Source organism: Otolemur garnettii, unplaced genomic scaffold, assembly GCF_000181295.1.
Source record: "Otolemur garnettii isolate 467f Iridium unplaced genomic scaffold, OtoGar3 scaffold00016, whole genome shotgun sequence".
Classification (NCBI taxonomy): Eukaryota; Metazoa; Chordata; class Mammalia; order Primates; family Galagidae; genus Otolemur; species Otolemur garnettii.
In genome coordinates, this window is record NW_003852411.1 from 29,988,444 (window position 1) to 30,004,404 (window position 15,961).

Sequence of the window (15,961 nt, forward strand, 5' to 3'; positions counted from 1 at the left end):
AAAAAAAAAAAAGAGATAAAGTCATTAAGACAGTTTAAGTATTTGGTCCTGGCGGTGAAAAGAGGGAACAAGGGGGAGATGGAAAAAGAAGAGGCAGTGACTGATGAGGGAGTGGGCACCCTGTCCCTAGAGAAGTTTCAGGCAGACATTTTATGGGATGGCAAGTGTGGTGTATAAGTATGTGTTTGAGGTAGGGGAAGAGGCAGAAGCAATAACTGAGTTGGGGCAATTTCTTTCTCTTTTTTTCTTTTTTTTTGACACAAAGTCTCACTATGTCACCCTCGGTAGAGTGCTGTGGCGTCACAGCTCACAACAACCTCAAACTCCTGGGCTTAAGCGATTCTCTTGCCTCAACCTCCCAAGTAGCTGGGACTACAGGTGCCTGCCACAATGCCTGGCTGATTTTTGTTTGTTTGTTTTAGCAGGCCTGGGCCAGATTCGAACCTACCAGCCACAGTGCATGTGGCCAGCACCCTAACCACTGAGCTATAGGCACCCAGCCAAGGGGCAACTTTTTAAACTTCTTTTGCCCCTGAGGTTCTCTGGTTAGAGAAGAAATCTAGGCATTTGTTCAGCCTCTATTTTTCTGACAGAGGTAGGAGAGCATTTGCACTTCTATTCCACTCTAGCCCCACTTTTTAAAGCTCCATACAGTATTACGGTATTTTGTTCTCTAAAATACAGGATTGACAGTAAGTGACAAAGCCAGGCTCTCATCAGTCAGGGCTTTGGCTGGGGGGAAGGAGGAAGAAAATGAATTTCAACATTTCAACATTTTATTGGCTAACAGGATGTTTCTGAACCAATTGAATATCTTTCCCATAGACTGTTACTGGGGGGAAGCCAAAATCATTGGCAGCAAGAGTAACCAGATGACAACTGGAGGAAACCACCAGTTCTAAAAATGCTCAGAAGGAGGGGGGCGGGGAGGCGGGGGAGCAACAATACTGAACAACTTCCCTAGACAGGACCTTATATGGGGACAGGCCCAGAGTACTTAAGTAGCCATAGGAAGGAAAGGGAGGGGAGGAAGTACATTTAAGCATCCTTATAGTCTTTGGGCAGCCAGCAGCAGGCCCCACAAATCGATACAAATGGGCCTGAAAATGAGTCTGAAGAGTAAAATATATTCATTAGCCTAATCTCCCATTGAGAATTGACTCTTTATCTCATTTGTTTACTCAGTAAATAAGTCATTGGGTTGTGAACTGTTGTAATCATACTTTCACAGCATCTGGAAAGGACAGAGATTTTTAGAGACAAATGTAATGATGTGACCTTAAATTACTTGATCACTGTGAACCTCAGTTTCCTTAGCTGTAAAATCAATACATGCTGACTTTCCTTCCTTTGCCTGCTCCCCCTTAAATTCCTGCACTGGCATGAGAAAGTATTCATAATTGTACCAAGGAACTGTCTCGATCTAAAATGGGCTACTGTAGAATTTGTGTCAAAAGTTCTGGGTTGGGCTCCGTGACTGTGGCTCAAGTGGCTAAGGCGCCAGCCACATACACCTAAGGTGGAGGGTTCGAATCCAGCCCGGGCCGCCAAACAACAATGACGGCTGCACCCAAAAAATAGACAGGTGTTGTGGCGGGCGCCTGTGGTCCCAGTTACTTGGGAGGCTGAGGCAGGAGACTCGCTTGAGCCCAGGAGTTGGAGGTTGCTGTGAGCTGTGATGCCACAGCACTCTACCCAGGGAGACAGCTTGAGGCTCTGTCTCAAAAAAAAAAGTTCTGGGTTGGCCAGGTGCAGTGGCTCACATCTGTAATCCTAGCACGCTGGGAGGTCAAGGCAGGTGGATTGCTTGAGCTAATGAGTTTGAGACCAGCCTGAGCAAGAGGGAGATCTTATCTCTACTAAAAGTAGAAAAACTAGCTGAGTATTGTGGGGCTGCCTATAGTCCTAGCTACTCAGGAGGCTGAGATAGGAGGATCACTTGAGCCCAGGTGTTTGAGGTTGCTGTGAGCTATGATGCCATAGCACTCTACCGAAGGTGACAAAGTGAGACTCCGACTCAAAAAAAAAAAAAAAAGTTCTGGGTTGCATTCAGAACTCTCTTCTCAGAAGAGAAGAAGTCTTTCTTCTCAGAAGTTCAGTCTGATGTCTGAGACAATCAAATAGGACAGAAATTCCAGACCCATGTGACAGGTGCCATGACAGATAAGAAGGAGCACTTAGCACAGAATGTGCAGTCACACAAGGGTTCCAGGAGGAGGTGGGGCCCTCTCTGCCTAGAAGGAAGCTGAAAGACCGCAGGGACTCCAAGGAGAGTTGGGGAGAAGAAAGGATTTCATTTGCTAGGTCACTTCCAGGCCTCTTCTTTATTATGCAAAACCAAAATGAAATAAAGAGAACAGACCTGAAGCTGTTGAATAATATGATAAAGAGCTGAGTGGGGCAGAGATCTGGTTGATGGGATTGGGAAGGATAGTTTTGAGGAGGAGCTGCCTTCCAGTTAGAAAATGTTGAATGAGAGAGAAGAGCTCTCACTTTGGACTACACATTACAATGTGCTCTTGCTCCACTCCTCCTCCCCTTTGCCTCTCATGTTTCCTTGAGAAATTAAGTAGAGATTTAAACTCGTTTCTGAGTACTAGATTGGCTTTCTTCTACAGGGTTACGCGTTATGGCTGGGCCACTAGGGGCTCCAGGACTTACTCAGAATATACAAGGACAGGATGTTGTGGTGGAAACCAGCAAATTTGAATTTAAGTTTACAGAAATGTAGCAGTTCTAGGTGATGACTAAGTCCAGGGAGTGGCCAGGGTGAAATGGAGTGGAAGCGAAGGTTCTTGAAAATAGGGAGCTTAGAAACGAATGCAGGGGAGTAGTAGTAGACTGCAGATAGAAAAAGGAAGCTGGGTGTGATAGTGGGCACCTATAGTCCCAGCTACTTGGGAGGATTACTTGCCCTCTCTCTCTAGGAACTTGAGGGTGGAGAGGGTATAGAAAGTGAAGGTCAGTTGTGCAAGAACAGGACACCATGGAGGAGCAGAGGAACGGTCCTCGGGGAGAGCCACATTTCACTTATCTGCACAAATCTGTCTTTTCCACTATACAGTGAGATCCTTAACAAAATCAGGGCTTTTACTTGGCTCCTGTTTGTATACAAAATTCAGATGTATCGAATATCTTCAGACTGCTGACACTTTTCCACAGTTCTTACCAATTATCACAAAACCCCTTAAGATGGGATTCAATTGACAGATGAAACCCAGGGAATGTAATGCCCAGTCACACAGCCAAAGGGTTTCAAAGCTAGTATTGTATTCAATCCCAGTATTATTTCTCTCTTTTTTTTTTTTTGAGACAGAGTCTCACTCTGATGCCCCAAGCTAGAGTGCCAAGGCATCAGCCTACCTCACAGCAACCTCAAACTCCTGGGCTTAAGCCATTCTCTTGTCTTAGCCTCCCAGTAGCTGGGACTACAGGTGCCCATCCCCACACCCAGCTAGTTTGACTATTTTTAATAGAAATGGGTCTCCTTGCTTAGGCTGGTCTCAAACTCCTGAGCTCAAGTGATACTCCCACCTCAGGAGCCTCCCAGAGTGCTAGGATCACAGATGCCAGCCACCACACTTGCCCCCAAATTATCTCAATATAAGTCTCCACCCCTCCCCACAAATGGTCTTCTTCCTAACATTTCTCATTGAATGGCACCACCCAGTGGTCTAAATTAGAAATCTGGGCCTCATCTTGGAGTCCTATAACTCCCTGACTTGGCACATCCTGTTAATCACTAAGCCCTGTTTGCCTCCCAAGAGTTCACAAAGATACTTTCTTCTCTCCGGTTCCACTGGTATTACCTTGTTTTGCATATGCTCCACCTTAGTCCTGAATTTTTGCAGAATCTTCTAGTCTCCCTGGCTCCAGCCTTGACCTCTTCAATTATGCTCTGCAGTAGAGTTCCTAGAGTTCCTAAAATTCTGATCATTGCACTCTGTTTAGAGCAGTTTAATGCCTCCTGTTTGCCCTAAGTATAAAAACTAAACTCTTTTAGTTTTTGGAGCTTATGGAATCTTTCATTATCAGGCACCTGCTTACCTCTCCAGTACCATATCTCAACATTTCCTTCACTCTATTGTCTAGCCTTACTGAACTTTTTTTTTTTTTTTTTTGAGATAGTCTCACTCTGTTGCTCTAGGCTAGAGTGCCCTGGTGTCAGCCAGGATCAGAGCAACCTCAAACTGCTCTGAGGGCTCAGAGGAGCCTATTCAAGTCATCTTCCTGCCTCAGTCTCCTTAATAGCTGGGACCACAGGCAATTTTTCTGTTTTTGGTAGAGAGGGGGGGTCTCACTTTTGCCTGACTTGGCTCATCTCCACTCCAGAGCTCAAGAGATCCCAGAGTGTTAGGATTACAGGCATGAGTCACCATTCCTGGCCAGTACTGAGCCATTTAAAATCTCTCAAACTGCCTAATTTCTTCCTCATTTCCAGATTTTTTTTTTTTTTTTTTGAGACAGAGTGTCTCACTGTCACCCTGGGTAGCGTTCCATGGCATTATAGCTCATAGCAACCTCACATTCTTGGGCTCAAATAATCCTCTTGCCTCAGCCTCCCAAGTAGCTGGGACTACTGGTGTCTGCCACAAAGCCCAGCTATTTTAGAGACAGGGTCTAGCTCTTGCTCAGGCTGGTCTCAAACTCTCGAGCTCAAGCAATCCACCCACCTCGGCCTCAGTTGTGCACCACCAAGTCCAGCCACATTTCCAGGTTTTTGTACCGAAGGTTTCCTCTTTCTAGAACACCCTTCATCTGATAAAAAATAATTTTCAGGAAAAGGTAAAATTATGACTGTCCTACTGTTTACTTGTTAAAACAGTAAGGAAGACTTTGTTCATGACTATTATGATAGGTGAAAAGTCTGACCCAAAAAGAGATAGAGATCATGCCTAAATTCCAATACAACAAGGACAAATAGAGATTAATAGTTAGTGATTCAGTTTGCATATTGACTTTTTGGTTAAAAAGAGAAAAAAACAAAGAAAAGATAGTCAATATGCAGAATGAAGGAGTCAGTGGAAAACTACATGCTGGTGGTGGTGGTGGTAGACTCTTGCTAAACTGACTTAACAGGGTGGTTGCTGAAGGCAGGTGACGGTGATCAGATATCAAGGATGGGGGTGGGGATTCTCCCTAAACTGACTTGGCAGGATCCTTTCTAAAACTGGCTAGGCAGGCCCCAGACAGGGCCCAAGGACAAGACCTAGGCAAAGGAGGGCTCAGAGGAGCCTATTTAAATTTGCCTAAGGAGACAGTTTTTGTCAATACCCATATAAAAATGAATGCATGTTGATTTTATTTAACTCATAAAGGAACTGGTGGATGGTAAAACTGGTGCAAAAAAAAAATCTAAGACAGACTCATTTAAAGATTAAGAATACAGAAAACGGAGGCCAAAACTGCCTCCCCCCCTCCCTCAATATGGAGAGTAGGAGGTTAACTTAATTTCTACCAGACAGGACTGAATTTTTATGATCGAGTTACCTTCACGGAGCTGTAAAACAAGTCCCATGAAAACAGAATCTTCAGAGCAGAAGGATCTGCTGTAGACAGGTTTCCCAGCAGCCTGGAGGGCCTTTGGGGAATCTCCACGTGGGCCGTGAGGTGCCATTTCTGGGCTAGGGAGTCTATGCTGCTATATTGTTTACCTCATCCTTCCCCAACCCTGAGCTTTCAGAGGCCATCCTGCGTTATTCAAGTCTCTTACTATTTCCTTAGCGTGAACATCTGCTTCTAAGAAACACAGTATGCTAGGGGATAGAGGAAGCATCCTCTTAGTTCTTTGACACTGCCTTTCCCTCCACGTTTAATGTTTCATTGTTTCATTAACTGACGGTTCCTATTTCCAAGCCTGCGGGATACCATGGGAATACAAAAATTCATAGCGCAGTCTGCAACGCTCTGGCTAGCGTGAGAAACAATTTTGATACTAAGTGGCACCATTTAGGTTGTAGGGTGCGTCACCGATACACCGGGAGAGGGGCTCAGCCTACGCGGGGGTCATAGGTCGTCCGACGCACTAGAAACTGCCTCAGGGGCCTCTTGACAGTCTCGGCACTTATGAAAAGGAACAGTTTGAGTTACTGCTTTTACGAATCTGGGGGGAGGGAAATGGAATCTCACTAGCAGTCTGCCAGGCGAGTATGAACCCCGCTTCTGCTCCCGCCTCCAGCCTACATCACATTTGCGCCTGGCCTGCCGAGGTTGCGCTACGGCACCAGCCCTACTAGACCTCCACCGGTAGGACCCTGAGCTCCCCTGGCCCTGGCGGCCTACCCTAGGCCCCGCCCCGTGCGCACGAGGCCCCGCCCCCACAGCGCCCGCTTCCAAAATGGCGGCAGCAGTATCTTTCCGGTTGTCACGGTGGCGGTGATGACGGACAGCGAAAGACCAGGTATGTGGGCTGGGCACGGTGGGAAGAGAGACCTGGGAGAAAGGCACGGGCGGTTGGAAGGGTGAGAAGTTTTGGGTAAGGCCTGGAGACAAGCTTTAGCATTGACGGGGTCCCAAGTGGAGGTATGGACGGGAGCCGGGCAGGCTCATATTGAAAGGTAGAGAAAACGCAAGAGGAGATTGGGATGGGATGGGCGTGCTTCGAAAGAATTGGGTTTTAGCCTTCTGCACAGCGCCGGCCACACCCTTCCAGGTGAGCCTGCTCAGGTACCCAGGACAATCTCTGCCCCAGCCCTCCCTCTCGCCTTTTCAGTTCAACAGTAATTTTCCTCCCCACCTCCGCTAGGACTGGAAAAAGGTAGAAAAGGTGGAGAACGCCACCCCCACTCTTCTCCCCGCCGCGCTCCGGGCTGTTTGCTTGTAGCTCCCATGTGGTCACGCTCCCTGCACCTGCGGAGCTAGGTCCCAGGCACGTGAGGAACCGAAGGAGCCTGTTTCATACTTCGCCCTGGGTACTCCGGAGGCCACTCCATGGTCCTGTCATGACTGTCCCTCTCCCCTTGCACGAGTTCTCGATCTGGGAGAAAACGGTGTCTCCCTTAGCTGACCTGTCTCTATTCCTCAAACAAGTCCTCCTATTGGGACATTGGGAGAGAGGTCAGGGACTTAGCATCTCCTGCTGCTCTTTTCTTTCCAAGCACTTCCCCTCAATTCCCTTGCTGGGAAACTGGCTTCATCCTGATCCTGATCTCTGCCTGTGCAGGTGGTTAGTTATCTTTTACCACTTCTGTTCCAGCTGATCCCAAATTCGCTGCTGGAGCGCTGGATGGAATCTTTCTCTGTCCTCTGTGACATTCCCAATTTTAGATAATGCCTCACATCTCTGTCCCCCCGGGACCCCCTGGAGCACCCATGATCCCGAAGAAGACAGCTTGAACCTAGGTGAGTCTGTCTCTTTCCCTCTAAAATTGGAAGAGGGGTTCTCCAGAAACTCTTCAGAAATGAACATGGGACTTGAATGATGTAAGCATTCTTGGGGGGTGGGGATTAAGAGTAGATGGTGGGTGTGGTTTGGGAGGAGGTGGAGGAAAGTAAAACTTGGGCTGAAGTGACAGATTGTAGGGCTGCTGGTGGTGACTTTCTATTCGTTTCCTTGTGTTACTGTACACCTGTGTGCTCCCTTCTGTGACTATGTTCTCTGCCTGTTTTTCTTCTTTACCCCTGGCACCACCTTCATTCTTACCTGCTGATATCCCTGCTGGCTTGTTCTCTTCCTGCCTACCCCCAGAACTCCCCTCTCTCCCTCCCCAGACCTCACCCCAGGATGTTGCGGAGGCTGCTGGAGCGGCCCTGCACGCTGGCCCTGCTTGTGGGCTCTCAGCTGGCTGTCATGATGTATCTGTCACTGGGGGGCTTCCGAAGCCTCAGTGCCCTATTTGGCCGAGATCAGGGGCCGACATTTGACTATTCTCACCCCCGTGATGTCTACAGTAACCTCAGTCACCTGCCTGGGGCCCCTGTTGCCCCAGGGGGTCCTCCAGCTCCTCAAGGTCTGCCCTACTGTCCAGAACGATCTCCTCTTTTAGGTGAGTGCAGGAGAAAGGAATAGGTGAAGGAAAGGACAAAGTATCAGGGCAGGGAGGTTTGGCCAGGCAGGGAGTGGGACTTAGAAGAAAAAAATGTACTGTGAAGTAGGCTGATGTTGAGAAAGACTCTGAATTTGGAGTTTAGGCTCTTGGGTTGGGCCACAACTTTCCATTGCCTGCCCATTAATGGGTTTTTCCTGCCCCAGGTTAGGAATTATCTTCCTTATAGATGAGCCCTAGCTTAATTAGTTAGCTGGAAGGTTCTGTTCCTTCCATCCTTCAACTATAGCTTCCATTCTCGTGAGATAGGAGGAAGTTACGGTATTCTAAGAAGGTAGGCTAGAAAAGAAGCCTGCACCTTCCAGATTAGTAATGTTGTCCCAGTGATGGAGAACCCACAACTTGTGAGATTTCTGATTGAGCCCTGGGGGGAAATGAGGCCTAGAACCAGACTGCCAAGGTCAGAGGTATTCCTAGGTCATGTTCATTCTTTTCTCTTTGACCCTCTGACCCCTGAACCTGCCATTCCTTTCGGACAGTGGGCCCTGTATCAGTGTCCTTCAGCCCAGTGCCATCACTGGCAGAGATTGTGGAGCGGAACCCCCGGGTGGAACCCGGGGGCCGATACCGCCCTGCAGAGTGTGAGCCACGCTCTCGAACAGCCATCATTGTGCCCCATCGTGCCCGGGAGCATCACCTGCGCTTGCTGCTCTACCACTTGCATCCCTTCTTACAGCGCCAGCAGCTTGCTTATGGCATCTATGTCATCCACCAGGTACCTCCAGTCCCATCCTACTCTGACTTTCTTACATAGAAGCTTCAAGCAAATGGCACTCCAGTCTCCTCCAAAGGGACCTTAGAATAATTTTAAGAAGGCCACATTAGCACCTGGCCCTGTTCTTCCAAACTTTTTAGTACCATACTTCTCATTTTGTTTAGGGTATCCCACTCTCTTGTATTCTTTTTTTTTTGAGACAGAGCCTCAAGCTGTCCTCCTGGGTAGAGTGCTGTGGCATCACAGCTCACAGCAACCTCCAACTCCTGGGCTCAAGTGAGTCTTCTGCCTTAGCCTCCCAAGTAGCTGGGACCATAGGCACTCGTCACAATGCCCGGCTATTTTTTGGTTGCACCCATCATTGTTGTTTGGTGTGCCCGGGCTGGATTTGAACCCGCCACATTAGCTGTATGTGGCTAGCGCCTTAGCCACTTGAGCCACAGGCGCCAAGCCCACTCTCTTGTATTCTTTCATGATTTTTCCTTTGTTGAGTGTTCTATGCAAATTTGGATTGGACAAATTTGGGCTAAAGTTCTAGTTTTGCCATTTGTTATATGTGTGACCTTGAGCAACATACTTAACCCTCTAAAATGAGGCAGAGAGTAATAGACAATATGACACCTGTTTCACATGATTGTTGGATGTCAAGATTAAATGTTAAACAGGAGCATTTAAGTATCAGGCACATACTGATAATACAAGAAAAGCTTGTTGAGTGAATAAATGAAAAAATAGCTTGTTCTTTTCATTTTCTTTGACCCGTGCCCCCTTTGATTTCTCTCTTTTCACTTTTATCCTTCAGCCCCCCTCTTTTCCATGCTACCTATAAACATAGGCTGTTCTGCCTCTTTTATCTTCCAGGCTGGTAATGGAACATTTAACAGGGCAAAGCTGCTGAATGTTGGGGTACGGGAGGCTCTGCGTGATGAAGAGTGGGACTGCCTATTCTTGCATGATGTGGACCTCTTGCCAGAAAATGACCACAATCTGTATGTGTGTGACCCCCGGGGACCCCGCCATGTTGCTGTTGCCATGAACAAGTTTGGATACAGGTAGAGGGCATGGAAGGGTGCTGGGGAGCAGGGAAACCCACCATCCAACGGAAGGAGAGCCTGAGGGATTATGGGTGGGGATGTCTCCCCAGAAGACTTGTGAAATGCAAGGATCTTTTTCTCCCTAGCCTCCCATACCCCCAATACTTTGGAGGGGTCTCAGCGCTCACTCCTGACCAGTACCTGAAGATGAATGGCTTCCCCAATGAATACTGGGGCTGGGGTGGTGAGGATGACGACATTGCTACCAGGTCAGACTTTCTGCTACAATCTCTTTCCTCACGTCAGCCTGGATCCTTGTTTTCCAAGACCACTTGTAGCCATAGACCTTCAATTCTAACTTTTAGTTCCCTGGTCCTATACTGAATCCAATTTTTCCCCTTAATCTTTAAAGTACACCAAGTCAGGCTTTGCATGCTACTGCCCTTTCTGTCATCCTTCTATCTCATAGGGCTAGTTATATTCCTAAGAGAGGAGAGCGATCAATAGGAAATATTATTATAGGATCCCAGAGCTGTACAGGGACCTAGAGATAGTTTAGTCCCATCATGTGCTAGGGTTGCATCTAGAGTACTTCCCACAGGGGGTGGGGAGATGGGCTATACTCCATATAGCCCAGAATCACTCTATTTTTTTAAAAAATGGGGGTGGGGCCACACCATTGACATGATGCCAGCTCATTTTTTAGCATGAGAAACATGCTGACCTTCAGGCTGTGCTGACCCAATTTCATGTCTGTGGTGTGAGTATTTGGGCTTGGTATGCTGGACCAATTTCCTCCCCTCCCCCCTGCGTCCTCTGGGATGACATTTTTATGTGAATTCTCATCCTCAGCATGTGTCTAAAACACTCAGCAAATTCTAAATGTACATCTTTCATTCCTTCCCAGGCCATTTCCTTAACTTCTATGTCTGAGTTGGGTTGTTTCAAGTTCCACATTACTTGGTCCCATCCTTTTCTTAACCATGGGGGAGTGGGGAAAAGTTTGAGAACTCAGTCACTATTCTAAATGAGAGTTGTTGAGCTTTGAGCTGCAATTCCCAGTCATGTCTTATACTTTTGACAAAATAGCCTCTCACCCTGCCCTTCCCCAACTACAAGGGCAACTCCTGGGAGCCATTTAGGAAGCAAACGGAAGAGCCACAAACCTAACCTCTGCCAATTGTGTAAAGGCCCCAGGGTGCCTGGCACTGGGCCCTGGGGATTTGGATACATCCAGCTTTCACATTCTCTTCAACCATTTACATCTTTCTGTTTGACTCCCCCTCCCACCGCACTTTTTTTGTCTAACTAGTAATAATTGTTCTTTTTGTACAGAAACATGCAATCCTTTCCTTGCTGGCTTTAGCCCTTCTTGTTCACCTGTTAGCTGCTTTCCTCCACTTTAGATCCTCCAAGAGCCCCTCCTTTTTCTCATAGGGTGCGCCTCGCTGGGATGAAGATCTCTCGGCCCCCCACATCTGTGGGACACTACAAGATGGTGAAGCATCGAGGAGATAAAGGCAATGAAGAAAATCCCCACAGGTAGGAAGGGCTGCCTGGGAGTTCTTATTGGATCTTCAGGGTTTTGTGCCTCTAGCTAGAAAACTCCGAAAGGTCTTTTCTAGGAGGCACAAAAGCTAGATTCCTGGCTGTTCCTTTCTTGGTCTTAGTCTCCAACCTTTAACCCTCAGATTTGACCTCCTGGTCCGTACCCAAAATTCCTGGACACAAGATGGAATGAACTCATTGACATACCGATTGCTGGCTCGAGAACTGGGTCCTCTTTATACCAACGTCACAGCAGACATTGGGACTGACCCTCGGGGTCCCCGGGCTCCCTCTGGCCCCCGTTACCCACCTGGTTCTTCCCAAGCCTTCCGTCAAGAGATGCTGCAGCGCCGGCCCCCATCCAGGCCTGGCCCTCTACCTACTGCCAACCACACAACCCTCCGTGGTTCACACTGACTCCTCCTTCCTCCCGACCTTCATCATGAAACTGAATTTGAGGGGTTGTATTCTCCTCCTACCCCAACTCCTCACTACTGTTAGAGGGATGTGGGAGAACTGAACTCTAGTGCTATACTGGGGGACAGAGGTCTCTCCTCACTGCTGGACTGGAGCTGGGCTCCTCTAGACCTGGGGGTCCCTCTTTCTAGGGTCTCTGCAGGGCTTATGACTGTGAATCCTTAATATCATGATTTTATGTGATGGGCTGGACCCCAAGCCCCTTCCTCTTCCATGGAGAGAAGAGTGATCTGGCTTCTCCTGGGAAGTTGTTTGTTGAAGGAAGCCCCTCCCTGGGCACTTTGTACCCGTGCTGGGGTAGCTCCCTCACTGGTCCTGGCTCAGGGGGCTGGGATTTTGATATATTTTCTAATAAAGGACATTGTTGTCTCGCCTCTGCTCCTGATTTCTGTATCCCAGGCATGCTCTGCCTCTCTTTACTCTTGTCCACTCTTATGCCCATAGGTGACAGATCAGTCAGACCACACCAAGCTCCAGCAACTTTTATTTTCATGAGTGGGAGTTGGAGCTCAGCTGTGAGGTTCTGTGCCCAAGACACTGAATGCTGCCTGGCGCCCACTCTCTATACAGTCATTGACAGCAACCCCCTCATAGGAGGCTCCAGCCAGCGTCAGGGGCAGCCTTTGAGCAGCCAGAAATTGCTTAGCTGACTCTAGAAGGAAAAGGTGAAAGGAATGTTACAGCTGGGGGTCAAAATTCCTCGACCCTGCTCAACCTCACTGCTTTCCCAACTTACCCAGTTTTTGCCAGTGGCCTAGTGTGTATTGGGGGATGCAGTTCTGAGGAGAAAGGAAAGGATGCAGGGCAAAGTTTATTATTGCTGTCCCAGACCTTGATTGGCATATAATGACAAATATACTGGTCCTTGCCTTAAGGCCTTCAATGAAAAGCTGAGGGGAGTTTATCCTACTCACCTTGTGTAAATGGACTAAGCAATAACTTGGTGGCTCCTTCAGTCCTAATTGTGTGGCAACAGCTTCCTGTGCCTTCTGTTGTAACAGTTCCTGAGATAAGACACAGCCATTGGCCTCCATCGTCTGTAACCAGGAGCCTCCCAGCATCACCTAGGTAGGAAATGTAACATCAACCAGTCTTGGCTTTGCCTATACTGTGGCATAGAAGAGCCCTCTGGAAACCCCACTATGCTAAGTTTCCTCCTCTCACAGTCACTCTGAGGCCAGGGGGGCTCCCATCCTGCTCAGGGAAAGCAACTGAGTCATACACAATTCCCAGGATGCCTGGGTCTTCTGAGGATGGCACCAAGTGTCCAAATCCCTGGAGAGAAAGAAATCCATGGGTCAGGAGGGAAGGGTGCCAGCTAAGCCCGTGTCTCCTCTTCCCTTCCGTATCACACCTGGACAGGCAGACAAGCTCCTTGGTATTGCAGATTCACCACAGCTACAGACACAGCAGTAATAGTACTCAGGGCACAAGCCAGTGGTGCAGCCTTAGCAGGGAGCAGCTTGCTCAGCACTGGAAGAGATCAGGCAGAGGGCTCATTGAGGAGACATTCACACTATACTTTTGTCAATCCTCTTTGGGGTCAGACACCTGTAGGCATAACTTGTTCTGGCCCAGGGAGGTATAGCTATTGCCTCACATTGGTTGGAGAAGATGGGCTACCTCATTACCTGAAGCTGGAACAGCACTAATAATGTGGTCAGCCTCCAGACTGCTGTCCCCTAGAGATACCTGAGAGGATAAAACAGTGGACAGACAGGTACTGAGAATTTTCTGGGTGAAGTGAGACTTACTTTCAGTTTCCCAGGCACCCAAGTGTCAGGAGAGACTGGGTGCTAACCAAGGATGAAGAAATTGGGTGAGCGTGTAAGACTGCATAAAAATCATGCTTCTACATACTCCAAGAAGTGGGTCAGACAGAAGCCAGCATGGCTGCTCTGAAATGTTCTGTGAAGCTGAGTAGTTCTTTACCCTATCCCTGAACCACTTATAAGCACTACTTCTATCTACAAATTTGCACCAAAGGGGTCTTGAGGACAACTAAGGCCTAGGAACCTTAGGGCCTTAGGGCAGCTCATGTCTAAAGAGCTTCTAAAGCAGGAAAATAATGAGTAACTCCAGTACTATCAGAACTGGCCTGGTTAAACCACTTGGACAAAGGGAAATAGTGATAGGTTCATTACATTCCAGGGCTCTCCTACCTTCCAGCGCCCTTCTGCGTGGAGGCTGAGCCCAGAGACTGGCTGGCCTCTGAGAACCCTGACCCCCCTACTGGTCAGGTGAGATTCAAGAGCTTGGGGCAACATCTCCAGGCCTCCTCGGAATGACCACTGGCTCCAGCGCTCAGTCCGGGCCTGACGAATGAGTGCTGAGTCTAGCTGTGAGCTCTGTCCTATAGAGAAAGCAAAAAAGAATCATCAAAATAGTATCCCTTGGCCCCAGTCCCTCACTTTGGCAGTCCTTAAGATCTTCACCCTTTGAACCAACCCCGCCCTCACCTGCCCCCAGCAGCAGCCCCAGTAATATGGAACGATGGGTTCGCTCAGCTTGGAAGAGACTGGGAAAGCAGGACCTGATGCTGAGCTCACGGCTGTTGCCTGCAAACACTCCACGGCAGAGACTGTCCATGGCTAGAGATGCCACCTTAAGGGTGAGACTGGGACTGAGAGGCCAAGGAATAAGCTGCACTGACTGATTTCTACTGCTCCTGCTTGATAGGGAATAGGGGTGGGGCCAGGCTTAGATTTGGAGGCATTCCCAATATAACAGAAGGATAAGAAAGAAGTGAAGGCATTCACCCCCAACATTAAGTTTTGGGAATAATGGGAGGGGCACAAAGAGAAGGGCATCCCCAAATGATACAGAAGAGCCCCTAGGTGGTAAGGCCTCAGAAGGGAGTTTTGCAACTGGTTTAGGAGGGAAGAAGTTTGGTGTCTCTGAGCAGTGTCACCTCAGGTCCAAGGCGGCGCTGGGCAAAACTGTGCACAGTCTCATCAGGCTCTTTGCCCCGGGGCTTGGTCAGATCCCTCAGCCCAGCCCAAAACAGAGGTTTGGAGAAGGGGGGTGAAGGACGGAGTAGCCCCCTGCATGGAGGAAGGCACAGTGAGGAGGGAATTCCTGATTCACCTCTCCAGCTCCAGGGGGTCATTTCCATTTTTTTGGCCCCCTTTTGCTGGGAAGACTGACAGGGTGAAAAAATGGAAAAGATGGGAAGATAAGGGCAAAGTAGAGAAATGAGCAGTAAGGGGGTGATGGTGTTACCTGAGGTCAGTGGGTAGAGCATGCAGGGCACCGCCTACATACAGGAACCTGTTCTGGGCAGCTGGATGGTCTCCGCGGACACGCAACACTTGTGAGTCCAAGCCAAGTTCAGAAACCTACTCTCAATGCACCCTCAGGAAGAGGAGAAACTAAGAAAAGGTCTGATCTACTAAAATATACATCCTCGCCTAAACTCTATACCCTAGTGAAAGACCCCTCCCCAACCTCTCCGAGATATTCCACAAGCTTCTCACCATGAGCAAAGTCCGGGCTCCCAGGGCTCCTGCAGGCCTAATTCCTCGAGGTCCAAGTTCAAAAATAGCACCATCAGACCCACGGACTGAGCGAATCCAGCCTCCCAGACGCTCGCTGCCCTCCACCAGTATCACCTGGTGATAAAAGGGAGACGCTGCTGTACCGTCTCCTCTTGCTGTGGTCGTGGGCAAGAGGTCAAAGGAAGAAGGGGCGGCACATTTGGTGAGCCAGATCCACCCCATTTTCTGTCTTTCTTTCTTTCTTTCTTTTTTTGAGACAGAGCCTCAAGCTGTCCCCCTGGGTAGAATGCCGTGGCATCACAGCTCACAGCAACCTCCAACTCCTGGGCTCAAGTGAGTCTCCCAAGTCTCAGCTTCCCAAGTAGCTGGGACCACAGGCGCACGCCATCAACGCCTGGCTATTTGTTGGTTGCAGCCGTCATTGTTGTTTGGCGGGCCCGGGCTGGATTCGAACCCGCCACCTTAGATGTATGTGGCTGGCGCCTTAGCCACTTGAACCACAGGCGCCGAGCCATCCACCCCGTTTTCTTTTCTTTTCTTTTCTTTTTTTTGAGACAGAGCCTCAAGCTATCCCCCTGGGCAGAGTGCCGTGGCACCACAGCTCACAGCAACCTCCAACTCCTGGGCTCAAGCGAGTCTCCTGCC

The 15,961-nt window shown here is 48.8% G+C and overlaps 2 protein-coding genes across 10 annotated transcripts in view; one reads left to right on the forward strand and one right to left on the reverse strand.

The window, feature by feature from the left end:
- The first annotated feature begins 6,293 nt into the window (after nucleotides 1-6,293).
- Nucleotides 6,294-12,192, forward strand: B4GALT3 (beta-1,4-galactosyltransferase 3). Of its 3 annotated transcripts, none has more exons than XM_023510733.1 (8): nucleotides 6,294-6,400; nucleotides 7,196-7,341; nucleotides 7,688-7,985; nucleotides 8,525-8,760; nucleotides 9,622-9,812; nucleotides 9,941-10,063; nucleotides 11,232-11,336; nucleotides 11,486-12,192. In XM_023510733.1, exons 3-8 carry the CDS (start codon nucleotides 7,724-7,726, stop codon nucleotides 11,757-11,759), a joined length of 1,191 nt encoding a protein of 396 aa, XP_023366501.1. In that variant the 5' UTR covers nucleotides 6,294-6,400; nucleotides 7,196-7,341; nucleotides 7,688-7,723; the 3' UTR covers nucleotides 11,760-12,192. The 3 variants fall into 3 exon arrangements, with proteins under 3 accessions (XP_023366501.1, XP_023366500.1, XP_023366502.1); XM_023510732.1 differs by having other exon boundaries at nucleotides 6,305-6,400; nucleotides 7,711-7,985; XM_023510734.1 differs by having other exon boundaries at nucleotides 6,346-7,341.
- Nucleotides 12,193-12,285: 93 nt separating this feature from the next.
- PPOX (protoporphyrinogen oxidase) overlaps nucleotides 12,286-15,961 on the reverse strand; it is a 5,087-nt gene continuing 1,411 nt past the window's right edge. For 4 of the 7 annotated variants that reach the window (XM_023510728.1, XM_012802654.2, XM_023510727.1 and 1 more), the window contains exons 3-13: nucleotides 15,296-15,430; nucleotides 15,042-15,157; nucleotides 14,731-14,863; nucleotides 14,279-14,423; nucleotides 13,982-14,172; nucleotides 13,451-13,511; nucleotides 13,174-13,292; nucleotides 12,984-13,094; nucleotides 12,734-12,883; nucleotides 12,556-12,598; nucleotides 12,286-12,471 (exon numbers count right to left, since the gene is read on the reverse strand). In XM_023510728.1, coding sequence (XP_023366496.1) covers nucleotides 12,329-12,471; nucleotides 12,556-12,598; nucleotides 12,734-12,883; nucleotides 12,984-13,094; nucleotides 13,174-13,292; nucleotides 13,451-13,511; nucleotides 13,982-14,172; nucleotides 14,279-14,423; nucleotides 14,731-14,863; nucleotides 15,042-15,157; nucleotides 15,296-15,430 — 1,347 coding nt within the window. In that variant the 3' untranslated portion in view covers nucleotides 12,286-12,328. Of the gene's footprint in view, nucleotides 12,472-12,555; nucleotides 12,599-12,733; nucleotides 12,884-12,983; nucleotides 13,095-13,173; nucleotides 13,293-13,450; nucleotides 13,512-13,981; nucleotides 14,173-14,278; nucleotides 14,443-14,730; nucleotides 14,864-15,041; nucleotides 15,191-15,295; nucleotides 15,431-15,961 lie in introns of all 7 variants that reach the window. The other 3 variants (XM_023510729.1, XM_023510731.1, XM_023510730.1) reach the window with 3 other exon arrangements.

Bases quoted from the DNA above. Each gene is read 5' to 3' on its own strand.
- B4GALT3 (XM_023510733.1), top strand. From the start codon at position 7,724: ATGTTGCGGAGGCTGCTGGAGCGGCCCTGCACGCTGGCCCTGCTTGTG. The intron at 8,761-9,621 runs GTACCTCCAGTC...TTTATCTTCCAG, and splicing joins GCATCTATGTCATCCACCAG to GCTGGTAATGGAACATTTAA. The intron at 9,813-9,940 runs GTAGAGGGCATG...TTTTCTCCCTAG, and splicing joins ATGAACAAGTTTGGATACAG to CCTCCCATACCCCCAATACT.